The 16,077-nt window shown below is 38.5% G+C and overlaps 1 protein-coding gene across 1 annotated transcript; it reads right to left on the bottom strand.

Moving 5' to 3' along the window:
* Window positions 1–1,918: 1,918 nt before the first annotated feature.
* On the bottom strand, window positions 1,919–15,793 carry kiss1ra (KISS1 receptor a). The gene is made up of 5 exons (XM_079876230.1): window positions 15,299–15,793; window positions 14,290–14,414; window positions 11,408–11,543; window positions 7,263–7,501; window positions 1,919–4,606 (listed from the first exon to the last, which is right to left on the bottom strand). Exons 1-5 carry the CDS (start codon window positions 15,522–15,524, stop codon window positions 4,232–4,234), a joined length of 1,101 nt encoding a protein of 366 aa, XP_079732356.1. The 5' UTR covers window positions 15,525–15,793; the 3' UTR covers window positions 1,919–4,231.
* Window positions 15,794–16,077: the final 284 nt, after the last annotated feature.

The raw sequence follows: 16,077 nt of genomic DNA, 5'->3' as shown, positions 1-16,077 counted from the left end.
CTCTCCCTCACACATATTAATCAAAATAAATCGACACGGTGGTAAAAGGTCGGAAGACCAAAGTTTCATGTGGATCATTCGGAGAATTTTTTTTTTTCCTGAATTATCGCTGGGTGTGAATTGTGCTAAATAAATTGAACTGAAAAGCGTTCCGGACATTTAACTGACAAAAAAAAAAAAAAAAAAAACTCTTTAATTAAACGAAAAAAATATCCAGTGATGAAATGTTTTCTGTGTTGACAGAAATCTTGGATGTCCATGTCCTAACTGCTGGGATAATCACACAACGCGCATGACACGTCCAATTCGCGAACTAATGACTCCTTTGAACCGATTCATTTTAATGAATGGTTAAAACAACTGATCTTTCCAACAGTGAACTCAGGAGACGTCTGAATCGGTGTATAACTAATCAGTAACACTTTACAATAAGGTAAATAATGCCCAGCCATGTGAGTGGACTTCGAACGAAAACAGGATGTAAATACAGGTATGAGCGCTGGCTGAATTAACATCACTTTTATTAATATCTTTCACATCTACTGCAGTCAGATTCACCCTTGTTAACTCTAAAGGAATCACTCACATGGCTGGGCACTTATAATGACACATCAAGGATGTTAAGAGGCTAAAAGCAGGTTTAAAACTTGCCCCATTTAAGTCAACAGGGTGCAAATTTTAAAAAGAGGATAACACGGTGTAGGCAACACCGATTTTTGTCGTTGTTCTCTGTACTGACAGCACTCCAAATTTACAAAAAAATTAGCTCAATGTTAAAATTGACCGGAGTTCTCCTTTAATGACAGACAGCATTAATGGCTGCTGTCACTTTAAGATCTGCCGCTTCTGCATATGATGCGGATCTCACACGCGCCTCCTTTTCTGACATCTCTTTACGTTCAATTAAGACTTTATTTAACTCATTTAAGACTGCTCTTATGAGGATACTCGAAAAAAACTTTCGAGTATCATAGACATTTTGGCATAAATCTGTGTTATTGTTCGTTCAAACGCGAAAGAGAACTCAATACTGGCACGCGTCTTTCTGTGCGTCGAGTGTGTCATAAGGACGTTCAAAGACAGTGCGTTCTCTTTTGTCTAGTTGCGCTTGAATGGTTTAAAATCATTTGCATGAATAAGAATGTGGTCATATAATATAATGCTAGCCAAAAGATGACAGAAAAAACAGATGATGCGTTAATTGCATTAAATATTTTTTAAGCGTTAAACTGTAAAAAAGACAGCATTTATTATATTATATTATATTATATTATATTAATAAAGATTTTCATTGATTGTTGTATTTATGACGCTGTCAGTTATACAGCATGACTGTTTTGAATGTAACATCATGCTTTAACCTACTTCTAGTTTAATCGTATCAGATATGATTAAATTATAAATTTAATTGACACTTGAAACTGCTGCTGATATTTTGAAGATGTTTGAGGTTAAATATCAGTGGTTTGGGCTAATTATTTTCTGAATAAATTAGCTAGTGTTACAATTATTCCCCAGTCTCCTCTACACAAACATAAATCATTTATTTGGAGTTGTGATATAATGAATAGAGTGACTCATTTCATCTCACTGTTTTAAAGTGAATGAAACTATTGCAGTGCTTCTGCTCCATTTACTAACCTTAGGCCAAGTTGTGGACAGATTATTTAGCGCTTTGAAATGGCAAGACTGATTACGCACTTCCTGCCCCTTTTCCAGTGATCAAGATAATAATTGGCTGCCTGTGTAGGTGGCATCATGGGGTTATTTCCATGCTATTAGTCCATCAGTCCAACTGCTTGATTTTGCCTTGCTGTTTCTCTGAGCGATACAGTTTGCATGGCAATTAAAGATGCATTATGCAGTGAATATCAAATATCTGCTTGATGTCACTTGAGCAAATTGAAAAATTATTAATAGATTTGGCAAATTTATTTATGCTAATCCACATTCACTTGGTAAATACTATACATATATCTCAGTTTGAAAACTCTGATTATACATTTATAGATATAAAAAAAATTAACATTTAGTTTATTCTCTTCTGTATCCTACAATACCCAGAAGGCTAATAAATAAATAAAACAACAAATCCTTAATGAGAAATATGGAAATAAAAAGACAGGAAGAAGACAAACAAGGCTACTCAAGTACAGTCAAATTTGAATGCAAAAATGAATTCAGTAAGGCATTTATAGAGCTAACAGGACCATGCTTCAAAGATGCTGAATAATTTATTAATGCCAAGGTTAAAATGACAGCACTTCAAGAAAAGCTTTTAGCTACTTTGCTCTGCTTGTCAAAACATTTCACAAATGCTAATGATAAGACATCTATTTCTCCTAAGGACAAACGTAATTAAGCAAGCTTTACGATAGCATACGCTAGCAAACAAAATCAGACTTAATTCCCCTTTGAATTCCTTCTCACTAAGCATGGTAAGTAAATCTACCCTGTAAATGTGTTGTATTGCCATTTGCACATGAATGAAACATTTCACCTCAATTATTACATCAAAATGATGGTTACATTTAGAAACCCTTGGAGGATGCCATTTATTTAAATTCAGTACTCTGAAATGTTAGGGCCACTTCACTCAGAATGCGTTTTTGTCTTCCACTGCTCTGTTTGTTAATTGTTTTTCATTGTAAACATGCACTATATGGCCATGTTTTACCGTTGAGATCATGTCTGCCATTTTGTAACATCTTGCACATGACACAGCCTTCTAAAAACTTTCGACTTTGAGAAATCTTGTTTCGGGACTAAGGTTTCGAGACCTTGTGAATGGCTTCTTACAAGAACATCTTTGACCATTGCGTCCTGTTGCTTTTTCATTTTTTTAAGATGCTGTGTGAAGATAATAGCCTATAGATAACTTATACCCACATATTATACATTTTCTGTGTTCCTCTCCATCTCACGCACAGTTCAGTGCACAAGCCTTTCAAAGTATAATCCTTTGGCTGTGAGGGCAGTAAGACGCGTTCGGTAGACATTGTTTTCAAGCTGTTGTGTGCGCACCATCCGCACTGACACAAAATTTTGGCTTCATGCGGACAGTGCGCCGAACACCGTGGAAGGCAGACAGCCGAAGTATTCTTTAGGCTATAGGGCTGTTCACCCCTATTTCCTATTCCTATAACCCTATAAAGCAGTTATTTTCCATTGTTATCTTAGTAAACATGCACAAGATGGATGTGTTTGAATGCTGCGCTTGCAACTAGTGTCTTGCACATGACACAGCATTCTATAAACGCTGCATTCAAGTTAAAAGCATTTTTTTCCTTTTTTGAACATTTTTTTTCTTTCCACTGCCCTCGTTCTTGCTTTTTTAAACGCAAAAATGCATTCTGTGGGGAATGGCCCCTTGTTTAAAAATTTGTATTTTGCTGCGTGACGTCTCGTGTTTTTAAACGCAAGTTTTGTGTTAACGGCCCTTTAGTTTTAAATTTTTTTTTACATTTATTATCACATTAATGATATCATTCCGTCGTTCTCAATTCTGTTCACACGTGTTTGCCAATCCCCAGTGTCTATCACATGATAGTCTCAATGGCCTTGGTGGCACGTTCAGCATAATGTTTTATTCTGTGCTGCAAACAGCATTCACTCAGTCTTGAGAAGTGGTGTGCTTTGAGAGAGTCTATACCTTCTTGGTACACCTCTTCAGGTTGATCCATGCCGTAAAATGTTCAGAATATATAAATATAACCGATGAAGAGCAGTTTGGAGTGGATGTTTCGAGAGGAAGTGTGCACAGGGAGGTGTCGTGTATATGTCAAACACAATGGATGAGTCAACAGTTGCCATGTTTGATTTAGTCAACATCCTCTCAGGCAAGCTCCTACACATCTCCGCTGGCAGAACATCCGTTTGGCTCCCCATGCTCAAACTTACGCACTGTAAAATTTGCTTTCCATCCACAAATTTTGAAAATGCAAGCTCTCTTAGCACAGCAGGGCCACCAATAAGAGTTGAACCTTTTGTTTTGGATGTTGATTGCACAAAGGATGTAAACATCAAATTATACTATTTAACTTCAGCTGTAATTATAACAGTAATAATTAATGTGCACTTTTGCATTTCTTTGCTCTCTAAATGCCCTTTTGCACCACATTGAAATATTTTTTCACAGCTCAGTGAACTGAATATTACTCTTGTTAATGCAGAGGAAGCCTGAGCTTCAGCAAGTTGGCATGTGAATTCATGGTTTAGATGTCATTTGCTCTCATTTCCTCTCAGTGTTGCTTTCCTCCGTTGCTACAAACTTTATTTCTGCATTGGCAGTGCGGGAGGCGACACTGCTGTCCCTCACTTTGTGTCTGAAGAGGAAGGGGAAGGTCTTCCTGAAAGACTTGCGGAAGCTAGCGCCCATAAAACCGTAGACAATAGGGTTGATAGAAGAGTTGGCATAGGACATGCAGTTAGCCCACGTCTTGATCTTATATGTTGTGTAGTTGGCCTTGAAGTTGGGGTAGAAAGACTGGAACAGGACAAAGATCTGAATGGGACCCCAGCAAATGGTGAAGAGGACAACAATGACCACTACCATTTTGGAAATCTTACTCCTAATGGAGATAGTTCTCTCTGAGAGCAGGTGGACCTGAAACAAACAATGTTTTGACAAGATTATAGAAGGGAAATTAGTCTGATATGTGCTTTCACTTACAAAAAAATGAAATAAAATAATGGATCAGTGACATTTTTAAAGGATAATCTGCATAATGTTATGTGACAAAGAATCTATTATCTTTTATATATAAAGACAAATTTCTGTATAACTGTACGACATATTATTTATTTATTTTTAAAAAGAAGGCTAGGCAGCTTAGATCAAACAGAGTAACACCAAAAAACATTCATGGTTAAAAAATTCATTATATGTACCATATAAATAATATGTAGATATATTTGAAAATATTTGAAAAGAGAAGATTAAGGTGTAGTAGTGACATTTTTCTTTATTGCTTTTCACCTGATGGTTACACCATATTATTGATATCCTTATTTGTCACTGACCTTCCTATATTCATGCAAAATATGAATATGAAAAACTGTTGCTGTTCTAATAAATAGAACACAATTGCTGTTGTAAAAACAATTGAGTTTGACCTCTGAATTACTAAAATAGCTAGCACATTTTCTGGATAAAGGTTCCACAGTTTAATCATTATTCATTATTACATGTTGTGAATTTGTCGACTATGAAAATGGACCGAACAGACCATTCCAAAGAATTTTAAGTGAAGATAAAGTGGCAAAGAAGGTAATAAGAAACAAAAGCATTAATTAGAAAAAAGGTTATTCCACAGTGGCCACTGTTGGTTCAATTATATGGAAACAAATGCCACATCTAACCACACACCAACTAGAGTTTCATTCCTCAAAACTCAGTATACAAGAAAAATAATTTTAAGACATGTATGTTAAACATCTGCAGGCCAAAAAGCAGTATGGTGACTCAGGAGGGGAAATGTGGGGAAAAGTCTTTTTCTCAGACAAGATAGAGCTTTTAGGAGCTTTTAGGCGCTTTTAGGCTGAAATTCAAAGCAAATGTGTGGCAAAGCTAACACTGCCCCCTTCTCAAAGAGTCACTATATCTACAGTGAGGTCTGGTGTTTGGCAGCGTCATGCTGTGAGGTGTTCTTTCAGTGACTGGTTTTCTTATCAAAGGGAAACTGTGCAAAATAAAGCACATCTCAGTTCTATAAAGCATTTGTGGCACTACTTGAATATTGGAAGCACAGGTGCAAATCTAAACCCTGTCACAAATATGTTTTTGAAGGCAGCATACAACAATCGGCTCAGCAGTTGGTGAAAACAATAAAACAAAATGACAAAATCTATTAATAAACGTCCATTTATTTCAACATATGATTATGTCAAAAAATTAATTATTTAATATATGACTGGTTATGTCTCATCTATCTTTAGAAATGACGTTTATGGTGCTTTGGAAACCAATTTCTTTACTGGGAACTTTTACATACAAAACGTGTGAAGTCATGATAGATTTCGGGCACTGCCTATGTGAAACTGAACCACACCTACAGCAATGACTTGTGAGAATGCTGTGTTTGCTGTGAAAATTAGCTTTACAAAATATTAAAAGTAAGGATTAAATACTACATTTTTTGTTAAGAATATTTTATTTTAATACCATTCATTAATTCTATCGCTATATTTATAGTTAGAATGTTTATTAAGAATTAAAGGTGCAGTAAGTGATTTCTGAGAAACACTGTTGATATTTGAAATAAACCCAAACAAACACACCCCTCCCTTCATTTGCTATTAACATGTCACATTTCAATTATATTCTGCTGAAGTGAACAAAATGACTTGGAAAAAAGATTCATTCATTTTGCTGAATGAGACTCAAAGATCTGAGTCAGTAAAATGATCCAAACTTCCCATTACTACAGAGAATATGTAAGAAAAGTGAAGATGACGAATGAACAAGTAAGAAAAACAAATGAACATACAGTACACAAGAGTATATGCAAGCAAAAGTTTGTTAGTTGCCAGACTGTTACTATAGCTAAAATTACTACAACTGCATATATTGGTTCTGTGAAACATAGAAAAACCAATGTTACTCACATATGGAGCAGAATCAATGCAACCTTTGCATCCATTTTCAGGCATTCCCGCTTCCTGTCTCTCCAGCGTTGAAAAGCTTTTGTAATTTTAACGTGAGTCCTAAAGCTCTTGCCTGATCATAACCATTCTTTTTCCAGTGATATTCCTCTGACTTTTTTCTCTTTTGTAATGTCTCTCAGCCATCTCCCTTTCTACAGTCTTTCTTCAAATCTTCTCTCTCTCTCTCTCTCTCTCTCTCTCTCTCTCTCTCTCTCTCTCTCTCTCTCTCTCTCTCTCTCTCTCTCTCTCTCTCTCTATTCCCCCATCATGAGTGTATACACCCCCTACTGCTGATTGGCTACAAGTTTGTTGTGGTGCTCGGTCAGATCCACTTGCAACAGCATTTCTCAGAAATCACTCACTGCACCTTAAAAGTAGCATTTCCAGTAATTTATTTATTTATTTATTTATTCAAGGCACTGTCTTTTATTTTGGCCTTAAATTACTTTTATTTTACCAAATAAAAGTTTACTACTACAACTAGCCTACTTTGTCTTTACTGTTGAAGAGAAGGAAAGAAACAAAGATATTTCACAACCTCTCGTAGAACACCTGAATTATAGATTATAGATTAAAGAGTGTATAGCCTTTTATATATATTCAGTGGAGTGTCGTACCTGATGGCTGTTATCCACTGGTTCCACAGAGGCCTGTCCCACTCTCTTCAACATGAAGGAATAACAGAAGGAGATGGTAATGACAGGCAGTAGATACACAGCTATGAACTGATAGAGGATGAAAGCCTTCTCAGTGGCCTTTGATGGAAACCTCTCCATGCAGTATTTTCTTGGTCCATACCAATAGCCGTCCTCAAGCCTCTGGTACAGGAAGATTGGTATGGAAAGAATGAAGGAACCTTGTTGCATAAGAGAGGGTAAGATGAGAATTCAAATGCTCGTTCATTTTCAGTCTTTTAAATAGTATTCTGGGTGATGAAATGCAGTTGAGTGCTGTCATGCACTTATGTTTAAAAGCATAAATGTGAAGCTTGAATTTTTGTTGAAGCTTTTAGTCTACATTAATTTTTCAGTAAAAAATAAAGTTTGATTTTTGAGCTTTATTGTCTCAACTGTTCTTTTGAAGTGGGGCTACTTTTAAGTGGATGGACCTCGTACTTACGTTATCGATGTAATTTGGTATCCTTGTGTGAACATGCAAAACTTAGCATGGTAATGACGAGTTAAATAAATTTGATAACCAATCCATACATATCCTGTGGTTCTAGCATGTTTACACTGAAACGCACATTTTTTACGTATTGACAGCAATTTAGATATCTACAAAATTACAATGCTACAAATAATAAATACAAAAGTATATAATATAAAGGACAGCTTTAAAAACTTAAACATATTTAGGAATTATTTATATTTTGTAAATATCTTTGTATAGTTACATTTTACTAATATACAGTACATATACATTATGTCGAAAAGACTGACATTATGGGATCTTAAGCCCAATTTATACTTCTGCATCGAACTTACGCCGTAGCTACGTCGTAGGCTGTGTTTAGCGTGCGTACCCTTCGGCGTACCCTGACGCGCACCTCTCCAAAAATGGAACAACGCGTCAATTCTACGCGGACGCAAGTGCTCTGATTGGTCTGCTAGAACCCCTCCCTCGGGTTTCACATGGTCCCTCTACATGAGTAATTGCGCGTCAACGCGGACAATGACGCAGAAGTATAAATTAAAACCAACGCGTTGCCGACAGCGTAGAGGCTCCGGCGTAGGTCCGACGCAGAAGTATAAATTGGGCTTTAGCCCACTCATCTTTAAGTGGTAACAAAACAAGCCAATGGACTATGGTGAGTGAGATTTGCATGGCAAGCCATACAGGTAAATAAGCTTGCCGGCAACTCACTCATTCTTTTTGCTTCGGAGCCGAGTGGTTGTTTGTCAGTGCTCTGCCAATCTGCCTTCATTCACGAGAGGAGACGTTCTGTCACCTTCATTCATATAGCGCTTTTCTGTGTTAGAGAGACGGCAAACTCAGCCGTGTGTTTCACCATAAAGAGCAAACGTGCTGTGTTGTGATCACACCCCTGGGCGCTCCTGGCCCCATCTGACAGCCACTGCCTCACATGTCTGGGCCGTAAGCTTGCTGAGGCGGTGTTCGTTGATGATTCATGTTCTCACTGTGGGAACATGACCATTGCAATGTGGTGGAGTACCCTCTGCTAAACCCCGTTCTCGTTTCTCTGCTCCACAGAGGACCCCTTTGGTTATTACACAGGGTAATCTGTGGATTATAGTGGGAACGAATCCCGTCTCAGCCGTCGCTACACCCTCAAAAGCGTTCGGTGAAACAACATCCCTGAGACGGGTGACTCGGAGAATGAGGGATCTGCTCTTGTCCATGAGATGGTAAATCTTTTGTTCATCAAAAAATAATGAATTTCTGTTCCGCCGCTGGTACCCAACTTTTTTTTTCTTCTTTTTTTTTTTTTAAGAGCAGTTTACTCGATCTCATCCCCCTCTTCTCTCGCCACGGCGCAGGAGTTTGTGGTTCGAGGACGCAATGCCTCCTTACACGTCTCCAGCCACTTCCTTGTGGGAACTATGGAGCCAGGTAAGTCACATCACACTCACTTCCTCTACTTCGGGACGCTACGCCTCCCAGGTTGGAAGCTGCGCCTCCGCGGGTGCATCTGTAGTTCCACTGGTGCCACTTGCATGGTGTCTGGGGGCCTGTCTAGTGCTTCCCAGTCCGTCTCGTTGGCTCATTCTCTTCATCGGACCCAAGAAAGGCAGTAGGTTACAGCCAATCTTGGATATGCATCCTCACATGCGTTCGCCCTCGAGATTAGTTTGCAGCGATCGAGCTGAAGGACTCGTAATTGTCTCAATTTTGCCTCGACACAGACCATTCTTTTGATTTGCTTTCAAGGGCATACCAGTACAAGGTCCTGCCCTTCGGGCTGTCCCTGTCCCCCTGTGTCTTCACAAAAGTCGCAAAGCCTGTCCTTGCCCCGCTAAGGGAAGTGAGAGTTCACATTCTCAGCTATCTTGATGACTGGCTCATTTTAGCTCACTCTCGAGATTTGTTGTGCGAACACAGGGACCTGGTGCTCAGACGCCTCTACCATCTAGGGCTTAGGGTCAACTGGGAAAAGAACAAACTCTCCCCTATGCAGATTATATTTTTTCTCATTATGGAGTTGGACTCGCACAACATGACAGCTTGTCTCACAAACGAGCACGCACGGTCAGTGCTAAACTGCCTGAATTTGAACAGGGGAAAATCAGCGCTTCCACTGAAACTATTTAAGAGACTCCTGGGGCACATGGCATCCTCAGCCATGGTCACGGCGCTCGGATTGATGCATATGAGATCGCTTCAGGACTTGTGGTGCTGTGGCACACATCGGGTGAGCACGCCACACTTTCAGCCCGTGGTCGGACCTTGCCTTTCTATGGGCCGGAGAACAAGCCCTTAGAAAAAGTGTCCAGGCACGTTGTTGTCACAACAGATGCCTCCAGAACGGGTCTGGACGCTGTATGCAATGGACGCTCCTGGACAGGATCTCGACTGCAGTGGGAACATCAACTGCCTCAAGTTGCTAGCAGTACTGTTACAGCCTTGTGCTGGTTTTGAACGTTGTTGCAGGGCAAGCACATGCTGGTCCGGAGAGACAACACAGCCATAGTGCCGTACGTCAACCATCAGGGTGGACTACTTTCACGTCGCATGTCCCAACTTGCCTGCCATCTCCTCTGGAGTCAGTAGCGGCCCAGGTCGCTCCGTGCCATTTACATTCCGGGCGAGCTCAATCATGTAGCTGACTGACGCTCACGCTCCCGGGAGAGTGGAGACTCCACCCTCAGTTGGTCCAGCTGAGATGGAGGAGGTACCCTGTTTGCCTCTCCAGAGTCCTCCCATTCCCAGCTGTTCTATTCCCTGACCGAGGGGACCCTCTGCACGGATGCACTGGCACACAGCTGGCCCCGGGGCCCGGGGCCTAGTTTCCCCCAGTGAGTCTGCTCGCACAGACACTGTGCAAGGTCAGGGTGGAAGGGGAGTAGGTCTTGGAGTAGGAGGGGTGGTTACAAGTGCCCTATTTGCTCTGGCACACCCTGGATGGAGTTTCCTCCAAATGCAAATGTCCATTGGCTTGTTTTGTTACCACTTGAATGTGATTGGGCTCCCAAGTGAGAAGTCTTTTCTACGTAATGTCTCCGTTCCCTCCTTCAGGGAACGAGGCTTACAACAGTAACTGAGACGATATCAAGGCTAGAATAAAGAGATTCTATTTTCATACAGAACATGTTTTTGTGATCCATTGTGCTGCTTTTTAATTGATTTCCAATGCAAACATACGCTAGATGGACGTCTTTGATAGTTGCGCAGCTAGATTTTAAGACTTGTAACGGCTTGCACATCACACTCTAAGAATTTTTTAAATGCGGCTTGAAATGTTGCCTTCTTTTCCATTATTTTGCACTAAGCCTCACACAAACATGTTCTGTGAACGCTGCCTATCACACCAGTTGCATGCTAGTACATGTAATATAGCCAATTTTCAAAGATTTATTACACTGTGGGATGACTTGAAATTATTTATGTGATAATCGACAACAGACACTGTCGAAGGAGATTAAGTTGTATTTACATTTAATAAAGTGGACTAATTATTGCAGTTATAGCAAGAATACAGTCTGTCTGTTATATAAGTGTATGGATGGTGTCACCTTTATTGATATTAATGACATTCTAGCAACGTTTTGTGTATAGTGTATAATTCTACTAAATGACTTACCGATCCAGATACAGATGCTAACAATCATTGCGACACGAGGGGTCCGATGGTGCAGGGATTTCAGAGGATACACAGTCACATAGCAACGGTCTCCACTCATCGCCGTAAGAGTGATGCACGTCGCCTGTACGGTCACCTACACATTGCCAAACCTTTTGTTATCATGTGTTCATATCATTATCAGTACATGCAAGACAGACATGCCCCAGAGTGCTGGAGTAAACATAAAAATTGGATTTAAGTAATCTAAAATCTAGCACATCAAAAATGCATAATGCTTTCAATTTAGAATATATTAATTCTAGACAGAAAAAACAGCCCCATTCATTTGTGGTTTTGTCTGGTGAATTAATTGAAATGAAGGGCCTGATTGCTCATCTTAAATTAAAAGAATCGGGTAGGAGGAGAGGCTTTAGAGAATAAAGTCAACCATTGTGCTGAGTGTTTTATGCAAGCTTAACTATCCCTTAGCTCTTTGATGCAACAGGTGTGAACAAAGAGCTGTTCCATCCCATCATCTTTTGTATAAGGTATCTAATGATTAAACAAAAAAGATGTGCGTAGCCTCAATCTGAGGAAGCCTGTGTTTATGACACGAAAAGCTTCAATGGCTAGGAAAGACCAAAACCACAGCCGGATGTAAATACAACTAAGAATGAAGACTTGTGAATTAACCATAGACTTTCAGTAGATTTTCATGTACAGACAGTAAAATAAATTTTTACTTTCAATTACACTGCAACATTGCTTATATAAGTGAATTTACTTCAAAGTATAGATGAAACAAGTAACTATTCATATGTTTAATGGGATGACATCCCTTTTGTTGCATATTCTTTTTTCTTTTCTTATGTTTTTAATGGTTCTATAAACATACTGTGTCCTACTTTTCTCTTTGGCCAATGCAGTCTCTCATGAAGCAGTGAATAAAGATTGACTCACATCTTCTACTTGAAATGAGGGATGAATCATGTTGTTGAAATGCCACACAAAAATAAATTCTTCCTCCATGTATACCCAAATGTAAACACACACACACACACACACACACACACACACACACCCCTTGATATTCCTCAGAGCATTTCTATTCAATGATGGTTTTCTGTTATGGTGTATATTCTGTATGGCTATTATAAAGGGAACTGTTTGGTTCACAGAGGATTACTCTTTTATGTATTGCTTTATGAGACCGCTTGCCAAGCTATAATCTACAGTTGTTACTTTTAGTTACTCCAAAACACTAGGGGTGCCAGCACTTTTAGCCCACATCCCCATTGCCTAGTATGACAATATTTAGCTCACCCATTGTTGTCGACTTGCATTAAAAGCACATCTGTTACATAGTTCACAATAGTTTTAGCACCAAATAATGTTATAAAAAGTATAGACTCCTTTCTGTCGTTTCCTTTTACCAATTTTTTTTTAACCAACCCCACTGAGAAAACGTGCACGTGGTGACGACATTTCTGCAAAATTATGTCATGCTGCTTCTTCCACATTTTGCAACAATTTCAAAGTTAAATGTCCAGTTATTGGCACTAAAAGGGCAAACAGATGAACGTAAGTCTGGCAAAGTATTATTATGTTGGTTGTTATGTATCACAGTAGTTCAGAAATGAAATGTCCTGTGAGTGGTGCTAAAAGGTTAATGTTTGTTTAAAAAACATGCTACCTAATCTAAAACCCTTCTCTAAGCCTAACTGATAGTATTAACAAAAGAAAATAAAAGATAAAAAAAAACATTTGCAGAATCAACCATTACATTTTAGCTTGGTTCTTCAAGCTCTTTTATTGTGACTACCGATAAAGTTTATTATGTCAGAAAAGCCTTATACTGTATATGGAGCTGGTTAAGTGATGCAAACATCAAAATGTTTTCATTTTGTTTTCAAATCATGCATTATGGTAAATTATGGGTTATTGTGCAAATTATTAATAAATTATTAAATGTAAATTATTGTGCAAGGAACCACTCGAAAATAAGTCTTTATTAATCAGTAATCTGCCCCTAATCATCATAAATCAAAGTTGTTGGTGTTTTACTGCCACTAGTGGACATTTTAGCTGGACACTGCATTGAATTGTATGTAAAGGTTAAAAAAATGTAGGTAGAGGCACATTTTTTAAATGAGTTTAGGTTGTTTTTTTTAGACTTTTTTTCTTTTTCTTTTTTTAATCAGAGTTCCTGGAGCGGCATTCTCTCTGCCAGACAGTCAGAATGTGCTTGTCCAGAGAGGTACATTGATTGTGAAAAAGGTGAGGAAATCAGAAAATGTGCAATGATTAATCTCTACACACCCCACATACCAAAGCAACTACTGTACATTTGTTTCGAAATGTATCTTGAATTTTTGACATTTCAGTTTTGACATCTCTCTATACAGACTTCAATCTAAGAATATATTTTTTATTAGTATTAAAAGATATGCAAGATACTTTTGCAGTATACAACTAAACTATTTCTATACAAGACAAGACAAACATTTTGGTCATGAACATTTAGTTATGCGACTTAAGTTAATTAATTTCATTGCCAAATAATTACATCACGATGTGCCCATCTTTGGCCATCCCCAACTCTACAACACATTGTGGCTTCACTACCCAACACTAAATTTCTTTTAAAAATATGGACTATTGTCTTAACCAGTGTATAAATCCATTTATTGCTGGTTGACACTGCCGGGTACCGTATTGAAATGCAGAATCCTTTCAGCATTGATCTTACACATTTATTCCTCCTACTTTGTACTTGCAGTAGCTTTGTCAGTGTGGCCATTGTCCTCAATGCAGCAGAAAAACATTTGCACTACACAAAAGAAAAAAAAAGAATCTTGTTTTTGAACACTACTCTGTTTTTCCTTGGGTGATCTCCTTACCTGTTGGAGAAAAGCAACAAATTTGCACATGAAGTCCCCAAATATCCAGCCAGGCAGGGGGTAGAGAGTAGCAGTGAACGGCACGCAGCATAGCAGAAAAATGATGTCTGTGGCAGCCAAGTTAGCTGAGGAATTAAATATACGTGTAATGAACGATCTGTCTCATCTGAATAGGTATGCAAAATTGAATGTGCAATGGGGTTTTCCAAGGGGTTCAGGGATTCTACCAATTCTTCAAATATCGTGAAGTTAAAACAATCTTAAGAATAATTGGAGACAGAAATGGTGGAACATGCAAGGATATGTCCAGTGAATGAAATACAAAGTTCTCTCAGCAACACTGAATATGGATGTTAATCTGACTGTCATCCTATGATTGATAAAAACTTCACTGCAAAAAAGACTAAAAGTACAAATACAGTAAAATTACAAATACTAAAATACTAACACATATGCTTTGAGTGATTATGACTTTTTTTTATTATTAGGTCATTCAAGTTACGGCAATTTTAAGGCATTTCCTAACCTCACAATCTTGCTCTAGAGGTCCTTCTGCAGTGTTCCTTGAAATAATGCTATAATTCTTTGTTACATGACAGCACATCATCCTGTGGCTAATGAATCATTTACCACAAATATAATGTCAATAAGAGTTTGAACTTCAATTTGTTTCCTGTCACAGCAATTCCTGTGCAAAATTAGATTCATCGCACTGTGCTTGTATAGAGTACTAAATCATATTATTAATTACTTAATAATTTGATAATAATATTAATAATAATAATTTATGTATAGCTCCTTATATATAAAATGAAGTTCAAAGTACAGTAGGTCTGAGCATCATTTTTACAAGAAATAAAGCATAAAAACAACAAGAATGATAAAATAATTTGAAAAAGATGCAGAAAAGAACAAAAATAATACACTTACCCTATATTATTTTAAAGCAAAGAAATGTCTAAGCTGGTGAAAGGCTGTACAGAAAAAAAGGGAATTGGCTGAAACTCACCAATGTAAAAGTTAGTGGCCGTCCTCATCTGTCTGTGCTTGGAGATGACATATATCACCAGTGAGTTCCCGATCAGCCCCACCAGCATGATGAGGGAGAAGAAGAGGGGCACCAGCCAAGCATCCGTCAGGAAGGGGTGCTCCTCGTCTTCAATATCCTCCATAGAGGAGTTTCCAATGGAGCTGTTCAACAGCTCACTTGAGTTCCAGTCTTCACTAGGAAACATGATTTTAGACTTAAGAAAGACCTTAAAACAAGATGAAAAAAGTAAAGTTTCTTCTTTTCAGCAGTGACAAAATCCTCATCCCCACTAATCCAAGAAATATTAAGAAAAAGCCGTCTGAATCTGGCGTTGTACTTTCATAAACCTCATACTAGTCACTGCGGGAGTTTTGTAGGTAGACGGTTATTTGAGGGAGATGATCACCGTAATTTGTCTGACTTCTCTTCAGCTCTTTAAAAAAGTATCCCTGCGAGCAGTATCCACTCAAAGACAGAGTGGTTTCGCTCCCATTGGCTTTATACACAGCTTGAACACACGTGGGCAACAGAGTGATTGTAGAATGAAGAACTGATGTCAGGTCGCCTAGCAACAATTTTAGGTCTCTCCTTCTCTCTCGCTCTCATTCCACTGCTCTATGTGCAGAGAGAGTAAAATATAAATGGTATTTACCCTGCAATACAAACATAGCCTAAGGAAGTAAAGATACACAACCCTGTGCAATCAAAGAGATCAATGTGGTACAATTTGTTCTACTATGACAACACATAATTCTTCC

Source organism: Squalius cephalus, assembly GCF_949319135.1.
Source record: "Squalius cephalus genome assembly, chromosome: 7".
In the NCBI taxonomy this organism is placed as follows: domain Eukaryota; kingdom Metazoa; phylum Chordata; class Actinopteri; order Cypriniformes; family Leuciscidae; genus Squalius; species Squalius cephalus.
This window is presented reverse-complemented; position numbering and strand designations above follow the sequence as displayed.

Excerpts from the sequence above, each read along its gene's own strand:
- kiss1ra (XM_079876230.1), bottom strand. The coding sequence starts at position 15,524 with ATGTTTCCTAGTGAAGACTGGAACTCAAGTGAGCTGTTGAACAGCTCC. Across the intron at positions 14,415-15,298 it reads GGCCACTAACTTTTACATTG|CTAACTTGGCTGCCACAGAC; the intron begins GTGAGTTTCAGC and ends TTAATTCCTCAG. Across the intron at positions 7,502-11,407 it reads TAGCATCTGTATCTGGATCG|GTTCCTTCATTCTTTCCATA; the intron begins GTAAGTCATTTA and ends TTATGCAACAAG.